The following is a 22,476-nucleotide window of genomic DNA, read 5'->3' on the forward strand; positions in this document are numbered from 1 at the left end:
CACGGCCCACATCTCAATTTTTAAAGTGCCTAAAAAACCATTTTAGAAGTATGGAGGGCAATCCAAAATACTAACAGTAACTGCTTCTGGGTGTTGGGATAATGGCTAATTTTTTCTTTTGTTAATTCATACTTTTCTCAACTTTATATAAACTTTTTCCTATTTTCTATACCTGTGTTTTGTAGTTTCACAAAGGTAGCACATGTTGCCAGCATTTATCTTCTGTAGCTGGGGTTATGGGCCATTGTGGAAAGGTGTGCCGAGTGCTCCTTCCACAGCAGGCATGAGGTTCGGTATCCCTGCGGGATCTGCAACGAGTGCAGAAGCGCAGGCAGACGAGCTCAGCTCTGACCCTGGGCCCCCACCGAACTGGTGGACGAGCCACAGAGGCTCCATCTCCTCACCCCTGAGGTGGGAGTAAGACATGCCCTGTCTGCCCTAAGGGGGTTCTGTGATGGTTACTCAAAACAGCTGTGTTCTATAAAGCATTCTTCAAAACAGGAATTAAGGTAGTAGTCACTTCTGATATAATGTGAAAAGTTAGGAAAACAATCTTAAAAGTCAGATTTATTACCTACAATCCTTTAAAAAGCAACAAGAACAGCAACTGCTAGAACCCTGCCCCCGTAAACCAACAGCCAAGAACTCTTACCTATTGGTGCGGTAGTAGTGATTCTGCAGCGTGTAGGAAATGCACTGGGTGTTCGACCGCTTCCTGTCAGCCTCCTTCCAACCATCTTCTGTCCACTTTCTCTTGATCTGCTTCTCTTCCTGTTTTTTCCCCACATATTCGGCATAGGTCTGGATCCGATAGCTTTCTGCATATTTGCTGGTATTGACAGCTACAAGGAAAAGAAACAAGTCCTTATGAAGGTCTGGCCTAGCCCCAAAGATGTCACTTTTGACAGGTGGCCCAACGTAGTCAAAGGAGCCCTGGGTTCAGGTCTAAGCTTGACCCTGGCTCTGTCACTTAGAACTGCGGTCTGTGGCCTGTTAAAGGACTGGGCCACAGAGCCTCACCCCTGTTCCACAGCTTCCACACAGCTTCATCTGTATTTACAGCCACTCCCCATCGCCTGCATCTCCGGCTGAGCTACACCTCGCCCCTCTCCCTAGCCAGTCTGTGGAAAAGCTGTCTTCCATAAAACTGGTCCCTGGTGCAAAAAAGGTTGGGGATCTCTGACGTAGAAGACAGGTGACTTTGGACACCTCCCATAAACTCTCTAAGCTTGAGTTTCCTCATGTGGAGAAAAGAGAGTGAGAGAGAGGACCACTATTCCCCAAGCTCCTTACAGTGTGAAAGTGCTTTGTAAATTGTAAAGAACCATAATGACATAAGTAAAATATGAATTTTCAGAGTATTTGGAGCTAACATTACTGCTTGAAAATTATTCATTTTCAAGAAATGAGATGAAAGAAATGTAAGAATGAGAATAAACAAAGCTAGTAAAGAAAAGCTGGAAGCCTTCACTATTTTGTTAAAAATAACAAAAGCAATATGTACAGTGGTGGTGATCACAGTGTTAGGTATTGACAGTCTCCGTGTGTCTGTGCCTAATACTTTATGTCTAATCTTCACAAGACACTTGCAAGAGAGGGAATGTCTTTACTGACGAGAAAGCAGGGTCACAGAGGCCAGGCATTTACCATGGGCCACACCGGGGCAGATGGCAAGGCTGGGTTGCTCCAACCCTAGTGGCAGGGCCCTCAGTGCTGCTCGGGCCCTCACTTTGGACGCTGCAGATTTAAGACAGCTCCATGATACTTGAGACATGCCTCTTCTCCTTCCGCTGTGAATGACTGCTAATTCTCTGTCATGTGCCTCTGGCTGGCAGGAGTACTTGAGAGCTAGAGCTTATTCCCCACTCGGTGTTAATGCTTCAGACTAAGGCAGGGTCAATTTTGTTCTAATCCCATGCTGCCTCCTCCTCTGAGGCTGGTGGATGGAACGCACTGGTAGCGTGGGAGGAAGGACCACAGGAAGGCCTGTTGGGTGGCTGCCCATCCGCTGGTGCTGGCGTATGCGGTTTGGGCGGATGCTCTCCTAGACCACGATCACTGCCAACAGTTAGTGCCCACACTGGCGGTGACACAGTGAGAGTCTGGCCATGCTGGTGGGCAGTCTTGGTACCTGGATAGCTGCAAAAGCACCAGGACATCAAAACACAGACTGTACACCCACACCTAGAAAAGTGCTGGGTACTCAACAAACATCATGTGAATGGACGCACGACGGAGTGCAGCAAGCGGTGACGGGCTTTGAGCACGTCAGAACTGGACAAGGGACTCTGGTACATCAGGGACCTCAAGTCAGAGGGAAAGACAACTGTATCAGAGGCAGCGTTCCACACGCCTGACGCCTGATGCTTTTTAATCTTCACATAGACCAGATTTGACTAAAACTTCTCAGCACAACAATGGTTTCCAGAATGTTGTGCCCTAAATATTTAGTCACCTAACAAACACAACAGAGAAAAAACTTCCGTTTCTTTAGAAAACAAATTGTTAACAAGAAGTTTGCTTTACTTTCAAATATTCACTCTTGAATTGAAAAGGGGGGAAAAAGACCTCAAGGTATTAGATAACTTTCCTATTACACAGTCTCCCAAAGGAGCAGAGTGAATTGCTGAAACGTGAGCTCAAAACAGCATGCTCTGACTCACTCCGAAGGAGATAAACCGTGAAAGCAGCCAGTTCTGGGCATGTGCTGTTGAACAGTTACTCATATCAGGGAATCACAGAAATAGGATCCTCTCTTGAAAATTTTATTTCTTGGAACAGTTACTTTTCCTACTTTCAATGTGTCATATTTCTGATTTTTTGACTCATTTATCCAGCCTCCCAACAATTTATATCCAACAAGCATCATCCATCCATTCTTCCATCCAGCAATTGCTTACTGTCTTTGTCCTAGGGCCTCTGCTGGGTATTCGGTAGAACAAGACACAATCCCCACCCTCTTGAAGCTCACCCTGTCACATGCCAGTTTTATGCAGAGGTGATTTCCCTGTAAGCTTGAGACTCTGTACTAAAACACATGAATCTATCAATGTGATGTACAACGAGAACTCTTAGGTTCTACCATCGTTACTCTATACCAACTGCTGGCAACCGAGCACCTCCTGCATTTTCTTCTGTAAATTTCATTCTTTAATTTGGAAGGGTTACTTTGCAAGTGTGCCCCAAAGAGATGACTCCTGCCATAATCTCGCTCTCAAGTTTAATTTGGATTACCAAGTGAAAGAGGAGGCGTGGGTGAATATTCCTCATGAAAGCAAAGGTGATGACAGGGTCATAAAGAAGCTAAGACTATCTGTTTAACGGTGTCTGATTGTTTCCATTAATTTAGCTCCCAGATGATGGACAAATATTGCAAACAACTCTCTGACCATGGTGAGGGAATTTATCTGAGCCCATTTGGAATAAGGCTCACTTGAAAGGGAAAACAAATAACAGTCCGCTTTTCATTGCCGGCCTTCACGTGGCAATAATTTACCAGCATTCCTTTGAGTCCCAGCAGCTTTGCAGCTCTCCGCCTTTAATCTAGAAGCCAAGCTCTGGCTCAGAGCCACGCCTCTAATGGATGAATCAGCAAAATGAACTGGCTGTCAACTGTGTGATTCCAGCTCGCCTGTCAGAAGCAGCATGTAGCAGGCTGCTGGGTAACACTAACCTTTTCCAAATTTGTCAGGGAAATGATTCAAGGCAATCTGTCGGTCCTGCCACTTTGTCAAAGCCACTGGGGAACCAAACACGTTCAGAGTCCTCCCTGTTTCCCTGGCGGTAAGTGAGACCAGCTCCCCTTACATAATAGTCTCATCCACTCACCACTTCATCATGCCTGGTCCACTGTCCCTTGACATTTTGCACAGATTACAGCATTTAATTTTCACTACAACCCCACGAGGAAGGGATGGTCTAGTCCCCCACAGATAAAAAGACTGAGCATCAGAGAAGCTAAATAGCTTGCCTAAAGTCTTGCAGGTAAGCAATAAAGCTGGTTTGGAACTAAGAGGTGGCATGTATATTATATATATAAAATATATACACATACATATTTTACAATGCAATAGTGTCACATGTCTGTTGTGTATTTAAATGCAATTTGTTTATTTAGGTTGACAACTATAAGATATTTCCTGTATTAGGAATTTTAGAGAGTCACTTAAAATGTTTAGACTTTTTTTTTTTTTGAGAACTTTCTGTTATAGGCAAGCAAAATTTCTTGAAATAAGTTGATAGATGCATGATGTTTATGAACAGGAAGACTTAAGATAACACGTAGATTCCCTCCTAAATTGATCTATAGATTTAATGCAACTCTAGGGAAAAAAAATGCCAACATTTTAATTAAACACTGAAAAAACTAAAAATAAAAATTAAGAAAAACATCTCAGAAAGCAACAGTGGTTATGAGAGACTGGAGCTGAGCTGGCACTGGGGGAAGAAGTTGACTACAAAGAGGATGAGGGAGTGTGGGGGCTGATAGAACTGTCCTAATCGTGGTGGTGGCTACATGATTGCATGCATGTATTGAAACAGAACTGCCCACCAAAGACGGTTGTTTTATTGTATATAAATTACGCTTCAATTATTCTGTGGAACACGAAAGATGGAGTCTAAAATTTAAATGGAAGAACTCAAGGGCCAACAATAGCCGGGAGGTTTCTGAAGAACAGGAAGGCTGTTACTGCCCTGTAAGCTCAGAAAGCTTACTGGAAAGCTAAAGGGACTAAGTCAGTGTAGGAATGGTGCAGGGCTAAACAAACTGACCAGTGATATAGAACTAAGAGCCTAGGAAAAGATTATGCATCTGTGAAACTTTCATTTTTGACAGAACAAGCCTGGAAAAGGAAAAGCTGGAAAAATTGTTTATCCATAGGAAAAAAAAATGAAATTGGATTCTTACACCATGCTGAAAAATCCACTCCAGATGGATGAAGAACTTAAATGTCAAAAGCAAACTCTGAGAACTTGAAAAGAAAATGTGAATGACTATCTTTCTAAGCTTGAAGTAGGGAAGAATTTATGAAGATACAAAAAAGGTTAACCATAAAAAAAAAATAATCCGTAAGTTTGGCTACGTTAATATAAAAACTGTTGGCCATCAGAAGACACTTTAAACAGAGTACAATCTACAAACTGTGGAAAGATACTTGTGAGGCATACAACTGACAGGATTAGCAGCAGGATACATACAAACGCCTACAAATCAGTAAGGAAACAACAGAAAAATGGGCAAAAGACATGGAAAATCATGCATAGTCATTTCATAGAAGCATGTGTATGAGAAAGAACACGCACAAAAAAGCGAGAAAATGAGCAGCACAGATTCCAGGAGAGTGGCTGTCCTGGCAGGGAGGGAGAAGGATGGGAAGGAGAAGAGCAAGAGGTAGATGTGATTTATTAGTCATGTTTTAGTTCTTTGGTTGAGTGGTGGTTTCTCAGATGTTCATTACGTTTTAAACAAGCAAAACGTCTAGGTATTCTGTTGTTTACACTGTCCCACACTAACAGCCATTTCCAAACACAGTCTAAGTGAGAGGGTCTCTTTAACACCAACCAAAAGTCTACTCCCGTTTAAACGTCTGCACTCATAGGGCTCCCTGCATGTTATATGTGCTGTAAATAAATGCTGCTGCTGAGACGCCGGACTTCTCTAGCCTTACTCAGGCAGCTAAAGGCATTTTTGTTGCAGCAACTGTTGAGGGTGGGGGTGGGGGACATTAGGAAACTGCTGAAGCAGTTATGCATTATTAGTCCTGCATTTTCTGCAACGGCTAACACCTCAGCAAACATCGAGTTCTCAGCATCTAAGGGAACTGCCTATATTCTCACTAATCCAATGGTTACAAGAAAGAGAAGTATTTATTGTATATTTACTCTATGTCAGGCATAGAAAATCCTGTAAGTATTATCTTGACTTTATAGATAAGGAAACAGAATCAGAAGTGACTAGCCCAAGGTCCCAAAGATTACAAGGGTTTAGGCTGAGACCCAAGCCAAAGTCTACATTCTTTCCATGACACCACGTGCACTGGAAGGGTCCCGGTTTGTGTCATTTGGATTAACACAGGCATACATCTGTCTGCAAGAAAACCAGAGTCTGCCCATCTCTCCCCACAAAGCTCTGTATAAACACCAGAAGGAGTCTTTGCTCGATAACCCAGCGTGTTTCCCCTCACCAGAAGTGACGTGAGCCAAGAGCAACTTCTGCCTATATCACAGACCCAAACCCTACTCCCCTAACGCCACCGAGAGCTTTAATGTCAATGGTGCCATTTCTGATGTTCTTTAAGACAACCTGTCCTTACTTCACCCTGCCAGCCCAGGGCCCTGAACTACCACGCTGTCACTCTAGGTTGTCACCTCATGCCTGGATGACACCGAATGTTGTTTGGAGTGTATTTGCTTATTTAAATATGAATATATTGGAGACAAAAGTTTGCTAGCATTCCATACTGTTTTGATCAGGTTTGGCTTTACGACAAATTAATCACCTCTCCAATTTTAGCATATATAGAACAGAGGAATGTTTCATCATGGATTCTGCAGGAGAACAAACTTTAAAAATCTTTAAAGGACGGAGTTAAAAACAAATCAAAACAGAAACACCCAACCCTAAGGGTCACTAGGAACATTTTCCCGTATTCAAAAAAATCTTGGATGCCTTTCCCCTTGACCCACCCAAGGGCCTACGCAGATGCTAAGCTGCATACAGGAATCAGTGATTGAACAGAAACTTGGTAAAATGCAGATATTTCTTATGTGTCCAAGAGGTACTAAAGGGCAGGCCAGCCCAGAAAATGACAGCCCTGTTTTTTACCTTCTCTAGCCTATCCTTCCCCTGCTGAGACGATCCATCCTCTTCTGTCAGACCCTGAGAGTCTTCGAGAGAAAGTCCAAACTTGTTGGTGTCCCACACGGGGCCCTTAATAAAAGCCTGACACGCAGGAGGCGCGCAGCTAAGCATTTGCAGACAAGCGCCACAGACCCTACGGCTGTGAAGGCAGCCAGTGCTACTTCCGCCTCACTGATACGGTGGAGAGAACGTTCCACTGGCACCGGCTAGGACGTGGCAGGACAGGGCAGAGGTGTGACCCTGGCTCTGCCACCTCCAGTCTGTGCTCTTGCCATGTCACCCCCTCAATTAAAGAAAGACAAGCATTCCTGCTGCCACTGTTCCTACACCTCACTGCTCTCCAGTTAAGGCTAAGGAAGTAGCAAACTTCCTTGTAAAGAGAAAACTCTTTACAAACAGGACAAGAAGATAATGGTGATGTTCAATTACTTAAAACCTACCCAAAGGGAGGCAGCAAAGTCACGTGGGAATACCACAGGCTCTGAGGCTGCACAGGCCTGGGTTTGAATCCTGCTCAAATCTTAATTTGCTGGCATGAGTCACCTGCCTCACCAGACTCCCATTTCTTTATCCAAAAAATAGGCACCTCTACCTACCTTACCAAGCTGTTGGGGGAGCAGACGTATATATATGAAGCTTTTAGCACAGGCACATAGTAGGTGCTTAATGAATGAGGTTACTGCTATTAAGTCACAAAACATACAGTTGAGACAAAAAAAAAACCTGTGTCCAAGCCAAGATATGACATTCCACAGTGATGTAGATGCAGTGAGCCATAACTCATCAAACTCATCATGCCGTGGTGTGACAGACGTGAGGGTGGCCTGAGGCCCCTTGAGTCTGCAACAGCTCAGGGAACAGCCCTATCATTTAGAATCGGGCTGTAATCCAGCAATCTCAACAAGTATAAAATCAAAAGGTCTGAACTGTAAATTTTCAAAATTTTACCAAGACTAAAATTAGTTAATCGATTTTCACACACTCTCCTGACACCACTCCAGTCTGCTTTTGAAACATTCATGTCATTCATTCATTCCTAAACACTGGCACCGGGCACAGTGCTGGGCGCTGGGGTGCGGCAGAGGGGAAGAGACGTTCCCTGCCCTTGAGCAGCCCACGATCTAGAGGAAGAGTAAGGAAAGGAAAAGACTGCAGAGAAGCCCCAGCTAGGCAGGAATCCAGGCGGGAAATGATGACTCTAACATGAGTAGGGGCAGCAGAAAAGGAGACAGTAAATACGGGATATTACAGGCTGACTGGGAGGTCTACCTGCTGTCTAGGCTGTAAGTTCCCACAGCCCGTGCCAGCTGCCTGGGCATTTAATGAATGATGTCACTAAGGAACACTGCTTCGATTAACCAGCCTTGTGTTTTTCTTTTTTCATGGTTACAGGCCAAAAAGTCAATTAAAAATTATTAAAGCTACCATTTATTAAGTACTCACTGTATGTCAAGAACTATGCTAGTTGCTTTAGAAATAAATGCAGCTGATCCCTGAACAACCCGGATCCAGTCACATGTAGATTTTTTTTTCAACCAAATGCAGATTGAAAATACAGTATTCGAGGGATGTGAAGCCTGCGTACGGGGAGGGCTGACTTTCCCTATACGCAGGTTTGCAGGGCAGACTGTGGCACTTGAGTAAACACAGATCTGGGCATGCGTGGAGGGCCCTGGAACCAATCCCCTGCAGATACTGAGGGACGACTGTATATTTAATTCTCCCTTGTTCATTCATTCATCTATTCACTTATTTGTGAACCAGCAAGCCATCTTCTACAACTGAGGCTATACATGAATCAGGGACACAGCTCTAGTACTCATAGGGGACAGAGAGCACAGACCTCCACACCTGGGCTGAGGGTTAGAAAGGAACTGTGCTCTGGGGTTTCCCAATGGGAAATGATCAAGCTAGGGCTCTGGGACAGTTTCCCCATGGAAATGGCATTCAGGTCTCTCCTGAGACTTGAGGGCTGGGAGAGCAGACAGTGTAGAAAATATCAAAGGTGTGTTCCAGGGAGAAGGAACACGAAGTGACCAGTCTTGGAGTGAGGCAAAAGTCTGGACTGAGGCCTGAAAGACCAGAACGGCGACACCTGGCAGGGAAGCTGGAGTGACGGGCAGAGGCACCGTGCTAAGTGCAGTGGGAGCCACTGACGGTTTGCTCAGGAGGAGCCTGTGATCGGATCTCTCCCCCCTGACTGCGATTTGGGGAGATCGGTAGGAAGCCAGTGTAACAAACAGGAAGAGAAGGGATGGCAGCTAGTTAGGATGGAGGAGGTGGGGATACAGAGAAAAAGACAGAATGGAGGGACAGGGGTAGGAGTCCCAGCCTGGGCAGTGCAGGGTTGCACTGTTTAGGGACCAGGAAGCAGGAGAGAGAGCACAAGGACGGGGTAGATGGTGGTGCTGGGGTACCTGGGAAACGTGGGACAGGCAGGGAGAGTCGACTTCCGAATCCGTGGCACGAAGGCAGCTTCAGCCCTGAGACAGGACAGAATGGCTGACGGAGAAGGCACAGATTAAGAAGTCTCCAGAGTGAACTCTGAGGAACATCCACCTGTAATCCTTCCGTGGACAGGAGAGCAGGCACAGGAGCCCCAAAGTTGTGAGCTGAAGGGGAGGGGGACAGACGTGGCAAATACGATGTCCGAGGGTTCGAGTGTGCTGAGCGATGGGCTGGGTGAGAAGGCTGTCCGCTGGAGTGTGGCGAGAGGTCACTGGGGCCCCCAGTAAGTGTAAGCGCAGTGGTATGGGGACCACTGGTAGAGCAGACTGAGTGAGGACCCCGACATGGCGTGGGCTGCGGACCACGCGAATTCCTAACAGGAAGGAAAGAGTGGGGAGAGAGGGCCAGTCGGGATGGTGAAAAGATGGAAGGGATCCACAGGTTTTCATGCCAGAGACAGTCGCCTCTGACTGAGTGCCACCAATCTGCCCGAAGCCTTTTATCCTCAACACAACCTGACAAGGTATTGATAGTATAGGTAACAACTGAGCTTCTACACAGGAGAGAACTGAGGCTGAGGGAGGCTGGGAACCGGCTGAAGGCCCGACTGTAACTGGCAGCGCTGGGACTGGAAGCCCGAGCGCCTCGACTCTGACCCTGTGCTAACCGCTCAGAGCAGTCAACAGAGAGAGCAGCTGCTCCCAAAGCCAGCCAAACAAAAGAAGGTTTTCACAAGTGCTGACGCAGCTCCTTGAAAGGTGGGGTAGTGATAGGCAGAAGGTAAGAAGGAATTTGTGATGTAGTCAAGTAGGAGCAGATGGAGTTTACGAAAAACTTTTGAATTGTTATTTATTTTTTAAAAAAAGAAGAATACCTTTTTTTTTTTTTTTTTAAAGATGAAACAGACAACTTACAAAATAGGAGTTGGGAAGCAATTCCGTACTTAACAGTCTTGAGGAAGCTGAAAGACAGCTGAAAGGCCTAAGCAATTTACAACATTCTTCACACTTTATGGGAGAAAATTAAGATTGATGTCTCAACCACACAAGAATAATTTAAGGTAAAATCAAAGATCTCCTAGATCATGTGAAATGGCAGATCCTAAATGTCAAGAACACTGAATAAATTCCACTCCAAGGAAGACTAAATAGTACATGTTTTAGTTATGCTATTTTACATCTTCAAGGTCTGCTTATATACATATCATAAAGAAGTACAAATAGATAATAATCATGGTTTATAGAGAGGCTACTAAGCACCAGGTGCTATATTACCTCTAATCCTAATACATTATTCTAATTCCTACACTATCCTATTAATCGTAATCTATTCTTTTCTATCACTAATCCTACCTCTGTAAGACTGCCTGTTTTGAATACGGAACCTCAGATAGGTTAAGTAACTTGCCTGATGTCACAGTGCTAGACTGCGGGCAACGGCCAGCACCTAACCCATCGCTGACACCACTTCCCCTACCTGAGTGCCTTTCCCGCTTTAATGGCAGCTTACTGCTCGCAATGGGTTTTAAATCATAACAGTATCACCAAACACCCCCTACCGACACTACAGAAAACCCACGCTGATGTGTTCTGTTCATCTTTCCCTCTTCTCTTTTTTTACGCTGCTATCAACGAGCATTGATTTCCTGACCCACTAACGGGCCCTGACCTGAAGACTGAAACACACCACAGCTCACTGACACCCACCATTCAAAACAGCTTTTCTATTCAACAATGCGCTTTGTGTTCTAAAAGGTTAATCAACAAAAGAACTTTGAGGACATGACCTATTCGGAGCCTGTGTGTAATTGAGCCACTGCATGGAGGTAGTGTCTGGGTCTACAGTAAGATTAAGTAGGGTCCTTTCATCTGGACCAGTTCTCAGGAACTTTGGACGCCAGGTGCGAATAGACACCAAAATACACGTATACACCACCAGCACCAAGACGGCACTTTCGGACTAGGTAACCTTGGCAACTTGTTGAGCTGTTTATGAAGCATTAGATCTGCCACAAGATTAGTGACACTCTGATAAAGCGTAAGTGGCGCCATCTACTTTTCCACTTCCCATAACCATGTATGCTAACAGCCTGCCAGAGTAGCAGGTTTTAAGATTTAAAGGTTTCAATAGTTGCAAAGCTTCAAGTCTGTTTATAATCTAATATAGGAGAGGCTGTGCAGGATGTTTACATTTTCATTAAATGTCTCTCTGTAGATGTTTCTGAAGTGGTTTTCATTTGATAAAAGAATTTACTTTAGCCTCATGACTCAGCTTATTTATTAACCGAGTGAAACCTGGAGGAAGGAAGAGGAACTGGGGAGACAGTGAGAATGACAGGTTCTTATCAGCCAGGCAGGGATGAGCTATCTCACCAGCAAGGTGAGTCATGACCCCTGGGAGGAAGGGTGTCAGTCACCAAAAGTGGCCTCTCCCAACCTATTAAGGAAGGAGTCACAGAAATTCCACATAAACTGTACATGGGACAACTCTGCCTATGGTTCCCCTTAGCCATTCTTAGCCATGCTCCGGCACTGGAAGTGTGCTCTGCTCCCCCAAGTTACCTGGATGCCACACTAGGAACACAAGGCCCCTTTCCTGGGCCTTTCACCTCTTCCACTCCCCACCCCTGCAATCCATCTACAGATGCAGAGCACTCTGAACTTTACAGTGTCAACAGGACACCACACACATCATCTGTCACCACCAAGAAGATCCCAGCACTTTGGGAGGCTGAGGTGGGAGGACTGCTTGAGACCAGGATTTTGAGACCAGCCTGGGCAACACGGTGAGACTCCAGCTTTATGAAAAGAAAAGTGAAAGAAAACAACAGTGAAAGAAATGAAAAGAGAAAGAGAAAAAGAAAAAATCTGGAAAAATGCCAACACAACCTCCTTTAACACCTGGCTAGCCACCTCCATGCCCTCATGGAGCCCCGCTGGCACTCTGCCTGGGCTTCCAGTCCTCTGTGGACAGAGATCAGTTTGGTAAGAAAAGGAATGAAATCCTCTCTTCAGACCGCAGGTTGCCTTGGGACAATGAAATTTACTGTTATAATTGGCAATATTTGACTTCACAAAGCGGCAGACAGAAAGAGTCACACTGGGCTGGGTGCGGTGGCTCACGCCTGTAATCCTAGCACTCTGGGAGGGCGAGGAGGCGGGCGGATTGCTCGAGGTCAGGAGTTTGAAACCATCCTGAGCAAGAGCGAGACCCGTCTCTACTATAAATAGAAAGAAACTAATTGGCCAACTAAAAATATATAGAAAAAATTAGCCGGGCATGGTGGCGCATGCCTGTAGTCCCAGCTCCTCGGGAGGCTGAGGGAGGAGGATTGCTTGAGCCCAGGAGATTGAGGTTGCTGTGAGCCAGGCTGAAGCCACGGCACTCACTCTAGCCTGGGCAACAAAGCGAGACTCTGCCTCAAAAAAAAAAAAAAAAGAAAGAGTCACACTTCTCCAAACGGGACTTAAAGAACGAGGATACTGGTTTTATTTTTCACATCAATTTTAATCTTTGCCTCTGATGAGATGACGTGCCCAAGAGCTGACTTATTTCACTGGTGGGTCTTGTCTATGCACTATCCACTAAAACCGCAAGGATTACCAAACATCCCCAAATGGCAGCACAACACTGAGTAAGAATTATTTTAATTGTAAAAGTCCTATCTTGTCTTGGCATTTAACATAGTGATTCTACACTTGTATAATTTTTTTTCCTTTTAAAAATTACCAAATCACTTCCTGTTATATTTCAGGGTTTTAGAAAACTGTTCCACCTCTGCTACCTCTGTTTCTTCTTTCCTTAAGGAAGTTGTTTCTCTGTTGTGGAGAGCTGGAGAGCGGCTGCCGCCCACGTAAGATCAGGCTTTTAGGTCGGACCGGGAGCACATTAAGTGCCAAAAAGAGAGGAAGCCTGCTGAGGGACATTTTTCTTGGGTCAAACACATATGCAGGAGAAGGGGAGAAGGAAAGAAAGAAGGGAGAGAGGAGGAGCCCGGGGCAGAGAGAGCAAGGGGGAGGGCAGAGTGAGCTTTCCCCTTTGCTGAGTAAGTGCTTTCAGAAGGTGGCAACTCCCCAAATTCAGAGAAGTAACAAGTTCTTTGCCACTCCAGCACAGTAAAAGAATCTGTGAAATTCTCTGCCAGCGGGAGAAGAAGATTTTTTTTAAAAAGTGATACTGGCATTGTTCAGCTTTCCTGCCTCACGTTGTTCGTATCTCTAAATTGTTCTAAACATTCGCTTGGGTTTCTACATCCTAAGGAGAACCATAGATCTTTTTGTTTCCTTGGACATCCAATGCAAAATCAACTGGTTAGATTTTTCTAAAAAGTCAAGCCTAATGTTTATATGTAAAAAATTAATATGAGATGGGTGAGGTGGCACATGCTTGTAGTTCCAGCTACTCAGGAGGCTGAGATGGTAGTTCAATTCAAGTCTAGCCTGGGCAACACAGCAAGACTCTGTCTCTAAAAAATCAAAAATTAAAAAAATTAAAATTAAATTAAAAAATAATTAATACAAAATGTGGTATTACTATTCTTCAAAGTATTTCTGAATATTTTATAACATTGTATTGTAAAATTTCCAACCACCCAAGGGTTTCCTATAATGTCAAAATACTCAACACAAATTAGAAAATCGAAAAACTTCTGAAAGTCATGTATCTATATAGAACACAGAATGTTTTCTGATTGATAATGGAGTACTAGTGGATTTTAAAAAGTACTATTTTTTTCTCTAGAAAAATACTGCCATGCTTTAAACTCTAATTCTAAAGTCCCACATCTAATATCTCTTATATAAGTCTCATTTTAAAGCATATTTAATGAATAAATCTACTTATACTGCCTTTGTATAGTATTATGCTCTGATTTTAAAGAAAAAAAATAAGTAATTGAAAGCAACTTCCATCAGATTCAACAGTAAAGTTCCATAAACCATGCTTTTGCAGCAAGCTCACAGACAGTGGCCTGTACCCTGTACTAGGTTAGGGCAGCAGTCAGAGGCCCTTACCAACAGGAAAAGAATAAGCCCAGCTTGCTTCTAAAGCTACATCCCGATCTGTTCTGCCAAAACCAAGTTATTGGCAAGGAGGTACATGGCTACAGACTCTTCTGCTGCGATATAGCCAGTTAGACAATCCATAGGTCTGAATTGCCAATGAAATAATTTTGACTCATATTAAGAAAAAAAATCCATGTTTTCAATAACTAATTCCCCCAAAGAACTGATATGGGAGTCAACTGTCCAGCTTCCCCCTTTGAGTAATATAGAAATGAGAAAAGAAGAGACAGTAGTAGATGTTGTTAATAAAATGCAGGCAGAGGCATGAAAAATAAAACAGAATGTCAGCTTGCAGAGCCAAGTTTATTTCTTACTCCACCCTGACATGATCAACAGCTGACAGAAGGCTTCTTGGTAAAGTAGGTAGAAGAACCCCCCCCCCCCACTCTCAGGTTACCAGGCAACATGCCACCATTCTATTAAAGCAGTCATGGGGAGAGTCCCTGGATGGGCAGTTCGCTGCAATGCTGAGTCATCTGTTCCCCCAAGCTCACAGCTGGCCTCCTGCAAGTTCTCTCCCCACAAGCAGACTCTCCCGGGAATGCATTAGCAGGCAGCTACTGAATGCACCCCAAAAGTCACAGAGAAGGCACAAAATTCACACCAATCAGGGCATGTTCTGTCACAGACTGGAGCCAGAGGGCAGCCATAATTCACTGCTGTTTCCAAAAAGAGCACAGGCAGACCTTGTGCTCAGCTCTCTACAAGGCTTAACTAAATGTTGTTTGGATTATTTTTTAAAAAAAGAAAACAATTTTTTCGACCACTTCAGGATTTAAATGATTTTAACAAACATCACAGGGACAGAATGGTGCAGTAGAATGAGTATGCACTCGAGGGGCAAAGAGCTCTGTTACTGGACTGTCACTCACCCTCCCTGGAACTGTTTTCCTATCTTTGAACTGAGGTGCTTTCCACAGTTGGTTTTGGGAAAGCACCTAAGACTGGAGTTGCAGCAGAGAACACGTGTGTGGAGAGAGGGGAGGGGACGCTAAAGTTGAAAACTGCCTTCAGTCAAAATTCCTTTTGGAGATGCCACATTAGAGAACAACATGCATCTCTCACTGAGTCCAATATGGCTGGGTTTCCTCCAATGTCGGAACACACTGCTGTTTCTTTTCTCACACACTAGAGGAAGAAGATGGTTTGCCTGTGAGCACCATGTTATTAAACATGCATGCACACACGTTCATGTACACGCGTGGTCTATAATGAGCAGGACACTGGCTACAAAGAGGAGTGTGAGAACTGATATTCACACGGGAAAAGCAGATCCACATCTCCATTTCATCTCCAAGTCACACATACTTTCACTGAGTGAAGGGACGAGCTGAACCAGTCTCACTGCCTAAAAACTAATTATCCAAACAGAGTAAATTTGAATTCACACAAGTTTAAAACTTTTATCATGCAACTCTCCTTGGTACCCAGTGAATAAACAATCTATGCCTTTGTGCCTGTCCTCTGATCACACACACCCAGGCTCGTTCTCTGAAGACAAGGAAGGTGTTCTCTACCACCAGGGCTATTTCTCCGGGAGAATACCCACCACCCACCCAGCTACTTCTCTCTGCTTCCAAACAGCCCAGTGCTTGCAACTGCCATTTATACAAGCCACTGAGTAACTGTGGCTTAACTTCCTAGGGCATGGATTTTTACTGGAGACCAGGGAGGAAAAATTAAATAATTAATCTGGTAATTGAAAACAGTTTGGTATTAAAATAAAATGGATGTATTATAGAACAAAAGTTTGAGAATTTGTGAGACTGGTTTCAATCAAACACAAGACTGTAGGGAAATTCCAACTTGTGCTCCATTCCCCTCAGCCAATGCGCCTGAGCGCTCCTATCTGCTCTCCTTGGGTGCCGGGGTGCTTAGCGGAAGTCTGAGAGACTCTCCTTCCAAAGAGACATCTCATAAATATCAGCCCAATGAATGACCGGTTCTCCTTTCTGGTGGAATGAGAACAACAGGGGAGAAGAGACAAGGTGGTGAGCGTAATGTCCACACAGAGTAGTTTACACAAGTCAATTTGTATGCTAGTTTCACAAAAGACACTCTGGGAGCTATTGGGAGTTCTCCGTGGTTAGAAACAATCTTGCAAAGCGCTGACTCCTGTGAGAAAAGCGTAATGCAATATCTATTTTTTCCAGCAAAGATAATAGAAATGGATGTTATCACGTATAGGCAAGGAAAGATGAGGGCAGCCTAAGCTAAGAAGGCACGCTATTGTAGTTCAAATGAATCTCTTGTTTGAAAGGGATTATGATACTGCTCCCTTCCCTGTACACCTGTGGACACAACAGGGAAGTGGGAATCCTGTCCTGTAAATTCACACCAGGCTTTCATGGCCAAGATGAAGAGGTCACCTTGTATCAGTTGACCCATCTACCAAAAATGTTCTGGAACACTGACTGGGCAAGCCTTGAGCAGCAGGGCCACCTGCACTAGGACCGCAGCGGCCATTTCCCGAGAGTACATCATACGCAGTACATGCTGTCAATGCCGCAGGCTCTGTTACCCTCATCTTTACAGAGAAAACTGAAGATGTGCTGAATGGCTTGGCCAAAGTCTTGCAGGTGGTCTAAGAAGAACAGGAACACAAACCCAAGATGTTTCAGTCATAGTGAGCTGCAAGGAGATGATGCCAAAGAAGATACAAATACTGGCCACCCACTCTGATAGCAGACACTGCTTAACTGTTCTTAGAAGCCGAGAACAAAGGGCATGGTGTTAATAATCTTTCTGCGTGCCTTCTTCAGCAGGGAGGTCCCCTGACGGTCAGTGAATGTTCTGTTTAAACTAGAAGGGGTTTAGATGGGATCATATTGTTTGACCTAGTAATTCTTCTTTTAGGAAATCATCCTATAAAAATAACCTGAAATGAGGGCTAATTTTTTAATGCACAAAAGATGTATACAAACTTCGAAAAATTTAAAATATATTTTAAAAACCACAAATAAATGTTTAACAGTAGAGGAATAGCTAAATAAATTATGCTATTCATATTCATTAAAAATTATGCTTTTAAGTTGGGCACAGTGGAGTGTCCTGTCCTCCCAGCTACTCGGGTTGCTGAGGTGAGAGGACTGCTTGATCCCTGGAGTTTGAGGCCAGAATGGGCCACATAGTGAGACTGTGTCTCTTAAAAAAAATGCTTAATGGCATAACCAAACAATAAATAATCAATACATTCTCTGGCTAGTTGTTTAGAAAAAAATAACTTGAATGCCTATCTCACAGGCTGTATCACTGATTCATTCAATAAATATCTGCTGATCACCTATTAGGTGTTTACTATTTCAGGCATTGGAGTAACTCAGAATAAAAAATCCTTGCCCTCCTGAATGGATGTGTTCACTCCGAGATAATTCACTGAGCAATACAGTTATGGTAAGTGCATTTTTCTGTAAGTATGTTAAACTTCAATTATAAGTTAAAATAAAAAGCCTGACTTCATGGATTTTATATTCCAGTGGTGGTATACAGACACTAAACCTATTTTCATGTGAAAGGATCTTTGGGGGATGAAAATTTTAAACCCTACACCCACCCATCACATAAGATAGATATCAAATGGATAGCAAAATATGAAGATAAACTCTCCTCAGGCTAGACACAGTGGCTCATGCCTGTAACCTCAACACTTTGGGAAGCCGTAGTGGGAGGAGTGCTTGAGGCCAGCAATTTGAGACCAGCCAGGGCAACATAGTGAGACCCTGTCTCTACTAAAAAAATTAAAAATAAATTATCTGGGTGTGGTGGCACATGTCCGTAGTCCCAGCTACCCAGAAGGCTGAGACAGGAGGATTGCCTGAGCTCAGGAGTTTTGAGGCTGCAGTGAGCTGTGATCTGGCTACTGCACTCTTGCACTCCAGCCTGGTCAACAGAACAAGAGCAAGATCCTGTTTCAAAAAAAAAAGGGAGGAAACAAAACCCTCTTCCTCATTTAAAACCCATAAATATGAAGCTCTAATATTTTGTCAAGCACCACTGATATTCAAGAGCACCTGAAAAATGTTTTTATTTATACTATTAACTGCATCAGACAAGTATTAGGGTATAATGTATTTTTTTATTTTTTTATTTTAAGAGAGGGTGTCTCGCTTTTGCTCAGGCTGGTTTTGAACTCCTGATCTCGAGCAATCTGCCCGCCTCAGCCTCCCAGAGTGCTAGGATTACAGGCGTGAGCCACCGCGCCCGGCCCTTAGGGTATAACGTATTAAAACAACTTCAGAGATTTTTAGTAGCTGGAGAAAAAAATAAAAACTAGGGAATTTACTGTTTCAGATGAAAACCTGCTTCATATAAATAAGTACATTCTCAACCCTAGAGGAGGTCTGTATATATTTTTCTGTTCCTGAAGGAATAAGCACTTTGGCATTGCATTTCTTTTGCTAGAGAAGGAAGATAATGGTTAAATGTCCTTGTTACTACTTCTGGCCCCTAAGAAACAGGTGTCACAGTCAACCAGAGTAGGGAGGCACAAAATCAAAATGTGAGGGCTCAACTCATGCAAACACATTCCTAACTGTTGTCTTTCAGTGGAGACTTCTAAAAACGATCAGTGGAAATGTTCCTATTCAGAGAGATTCCCAGCACACCTAACAATTATTGCTTTAATCTACTAGGTGTCGCAGTCAGGGCACTGCAAGCATCTCTGCAGCTTGAGACTCTTCCCAGGAGACACACACAGCAGAGGGTTGGGGGAATCCGTTTATTTGTGAGGGAAAGGAAAAGGTCACGGTCATTTTCAAAGCCTGGGGTGATGAGCTTCACACCAAACAAATTTCAACAAAAACTACAGAAAAACTGAGTAAACCTACATATTCTCCTAAATGGTAACTGTCATTCAGGGTAGCTCTTTTCATCAACGCATATGCCATATCCAGTTTACCCTGTAGTGTATTTCTCTGTCTTTTTAACAAATCCTGGGGGTGGGGGGGAGAAGGAGGCTAGGAAAGCTATCTACTTGAGGACTATTAAGTGCCTGTACTGAACCACAAATTGTAGAGAGCTTTATAAAAATTTGTTTTTTTAAGCCACAAGTAAAGAAGATCGATCTTTATGATTTAAAAAAGAAGAAAAAAAAAATCATAGACTCAAAGAGAAAGAAAACAATTACTTAGTTAAAATAACAAGTAAGGAAACCCAAACCTTCAGCTGGACTTAATTTCTTAATCTATCATTCTGCTTTTCCAAAGCCCGTGCCAGGGCGCTACGTTTTGAGCCTGGGTCTCTGTGTTCCAGCCCTCGACTGCCAACAGCGGAGGCAGAGGCAGCACATGTCCAGCCATCACCATCTTTGTGACATGGTGTTTTGACTCTGCCATGCACACAGTCCTTATCATCTAGCCAGGCTTATTTTTCTATTATGCTAAACCAGGAAGGAGGAAAGACATGCCAAAGGAAGAAAAGATACCTATAAAAACAGCAGAAAATGTTTCTGAGCCACATTTTCTTTTTAGAAAAGAAGTGAGCCACAGAGGAAAAAATATTCACCAATGTCAAAAGTTCTGAATGCCACCCAACCATGGGATTGCTCAGTAACGGTAGTTTCTGGATCATTTCTTCTTTTAAAGTGTCCCATGAAAATAGAAAATCAGATCACAAATTCTTATTCTTTTATTATCTCACATCTTTGCAAATATTTCCTTTTAATTGTGCATTAGTCTACCCTTATTTAAAAAAACAAAACAAAATAAAAAATCCACTGCTAGCTCAAACCCTAAAGCCCTAGCTTACTTATCTCCATCAGCTGACACAGGGTGATGAGTCCAAGGTCCCATTATCTTTTAAAGGTCAAGGATGAGATAGCCTGGCCTGTTCTATGGACAGTGTATACCCGGCATCCTCTGCTCAGAAATGAATGCTGTTGTTCACAAAGGACAGGGAAAGAGTCTAGACAGATTAACACAAATCTATTCCCACTGCTGAGCAACCTCAAGCCACATCCTATTTGATGGCTCATTAAAAAAAAATTACTTGGGAAGTGATCAAGCAGCAGATGAATTCCTATGCTAGTCAGAGAAGATGGCTAAGACACAATACATCACACATAAGCTTGAATCAACGAGCTGAAATCATGACAAAAATATGAGCCTCAGATATGTCTGGCTCTCTCCTGCCTCCTGAAGTATTAGGTTTAGCAGATTCAAGTAGAGATCCATGTACTAAAAGGTCAAATGCATCTACAAACTAATTCATATGTAAGTAACTGTGAAGTCTTTAGAGTCTAACGATAAAGTGATTTTTCTCCTTCCTTCTGAAAAGTGTAAGTCAAAAAGGCATTAATTGTGTACAAAAACCAGTAAGACAAAAGAATTTTCTCTTGCATTGTGCAGGTAAGAACTCTCACTCAGTGGAGTGCTCCTTAAGTGCCTGGCCTGTGCTAAGTGTTGTGCTAATCATCATCCTACCGCCCTAGGATGGATCCCATGAGGTCGACGCTGCAAGGAGCCAGTGCGAACCGTGCCTCTGTGAGGAAGAGGCTCACTGTCTTGCTACAGATGCACATGCAAAGTACTGTCGCCCCTTTGTTTTCCACAGAAGGAAACCTAAGGCCCAGAAAGCCTTGATAAGCCCCCCAAATCAAAGCAAAAACTATGGACTCCCAAAATGCCTGCTCTTTCCACTCTGCCTTACTGCCTCTGATACGTTTGTTCATCCACACACTTCTATAAAACTTGACCTTCCAGGTGAAACTATTAATAACAATAAAAGCAGTCACCTTGTACATTTTAAAGGGGTTCTGTTGTTGTTTTTTAATCTTACAACTCAAATAAATCCTTTTCTTCCAGGAGCACTTAAAAAAATATTTTCAGAACTTCAGCAAATAAAGTGTACCATTATAAACAAAGGCAGTAAAGTACTACAACCTGCTAATATGTAATGCAAATGTAAACATATATTTGCTGTATCTGACCTATGCTTTGACCTCTCAGGCCATCACCAATGGATTCTGTTGTTAATCATTGTAGTTCCATGCTGGGTGTGCTATAAAATCCTGTATTTATTGGACAAATTATGATATACCATATTTTCTGAGTTATGGCTCAATATGTTACCGATGTAGCTATGAACTGTATTACTATTTAGATAGTTCACTTAGAGCAAAAACTGCAACTCGGCTACAAGGCCCTGCTGGATGTGGCCCAGCCTGTCTCCCGGCTTCTGGCTCCCCGCTCCAGTCCCCTCACAGCACTGCAGCTGCACTGCCTTCCACTCTTGGAGCCTTTGGAAAAGGTGTTCCATCTTTCCAGAGCACTCCCTGCCACTATCACAAAAGCTCATACCGAAGATTCGTTTACTTCTCAGCACCAAACTCTTTCTCAGAGAAGCCTACCCTGACTGCCCTAGATTAATTAGGTCCACTTCCCCTGTTCTGCCCTCTCACAAAGCACTTTCCGTGCTTTACTGGACTAACTTCTGTCTCTTCCACTAGACTTCCAGGAAGGCAGCGCACGTGTTTTGCTCCCCACTGCATCCTTGGCACCCAGTGTGGTGCCCGGCACACATGCACTCATTCAATAAATGTCCAAGTGCCTAGTGCACATGCACTCATTCAATAAATGTCCAAGTGCCTAGTGCACGTCAGGTATTGTTCTAAGCACCAGGGGATGTATCATGGACCTCAGATTCTAGCAAAGGGAAACTGACATTGGTGGGAGAAAAGATATAGCCAAAAAGAAACATCAATCAGTGCTCTGGAAAACAACAGGGCAAGGAAGGGGCAGAGATGTAAGAGTTACTTTTAAAGGGGGAGGTAAGGTAAAGAAAGCATCACTAAGAAATTTAGAACAATCATTTGAGGGAGGAGAGGGAGTGGGGATCACTAAATATCTGGGGAAAGATCACTCCAAGTGGAGGAAGTATCGGGAAAGAGGTTTGCAGAAGAGGGGAGTATGCCGGGAATAAGCAGGCATACGGTAGGCACGCTATGACGACCTGTTGCATAAATAAAACCGCACAGGTAAATCACGCTAAAGATTATCGCAGATGCCAGAGTGAAGCTAAATTTTCATCATGTAACTTCTGTTAGTAATAACCCAGTATGTGGCCCACAGAACAAACAAGGTTACATCTTTACAAATCAATACTTGG

At 43.6% G+C, this 22,476-nt stretch overlaps 1 protein-coding gene and 1 long non-coding RNA gene across 2 annotated transcripts in view; one reads left to right on the forward strand and one right to left on the reverse strand.

The window, feature by feature from the left end:
• The window catches only part of PARN (poly(A)-specific ribonuclease), a 135,528-nt gene that overhangs the window by 26,587 nt on the left and 86,465 nt on the right, over nucleotides 1–22,476 (reverse strand). Inside the window, exon 22 of the mRNA XM_012736094.3 lies at nucleotides 653–842. Within this exon, the coding sequence (XP_012591548.1) occupies nucleotides 653–842 (190 nt within the window). The remainder of the gene's footprint in view (nucleotides 1–652; nucleotides 843–22,476) is intronic.
• Nucleotides 11,262–20,807, forward strand: LOC105855235 (uncharacterized). Its single transcript, XR_001146514.3, has 3 exons — nucleotides 11,262–11,347; nucleotides 17,680–17,766; nucleotides 20,718–20,807. It is a non-coding gene; the product is annotated as an uncharacterized LOC105855235 (long non-coding RNA).

This window comes from Microcebus murinus, chromosome 19, assembly GCF_040939455.1.
Source record: "Microcebus murinus isolate Inina chromosome 19, M.murinus_Inina_mat1.0, whole genome shotgun sequence".
Lineage (NCBI taxonomy): Eukaryota > Metazoa > Chordata > Mammalia > Primates > Cheirogaleidae > Microcebus > Microcebus murinus.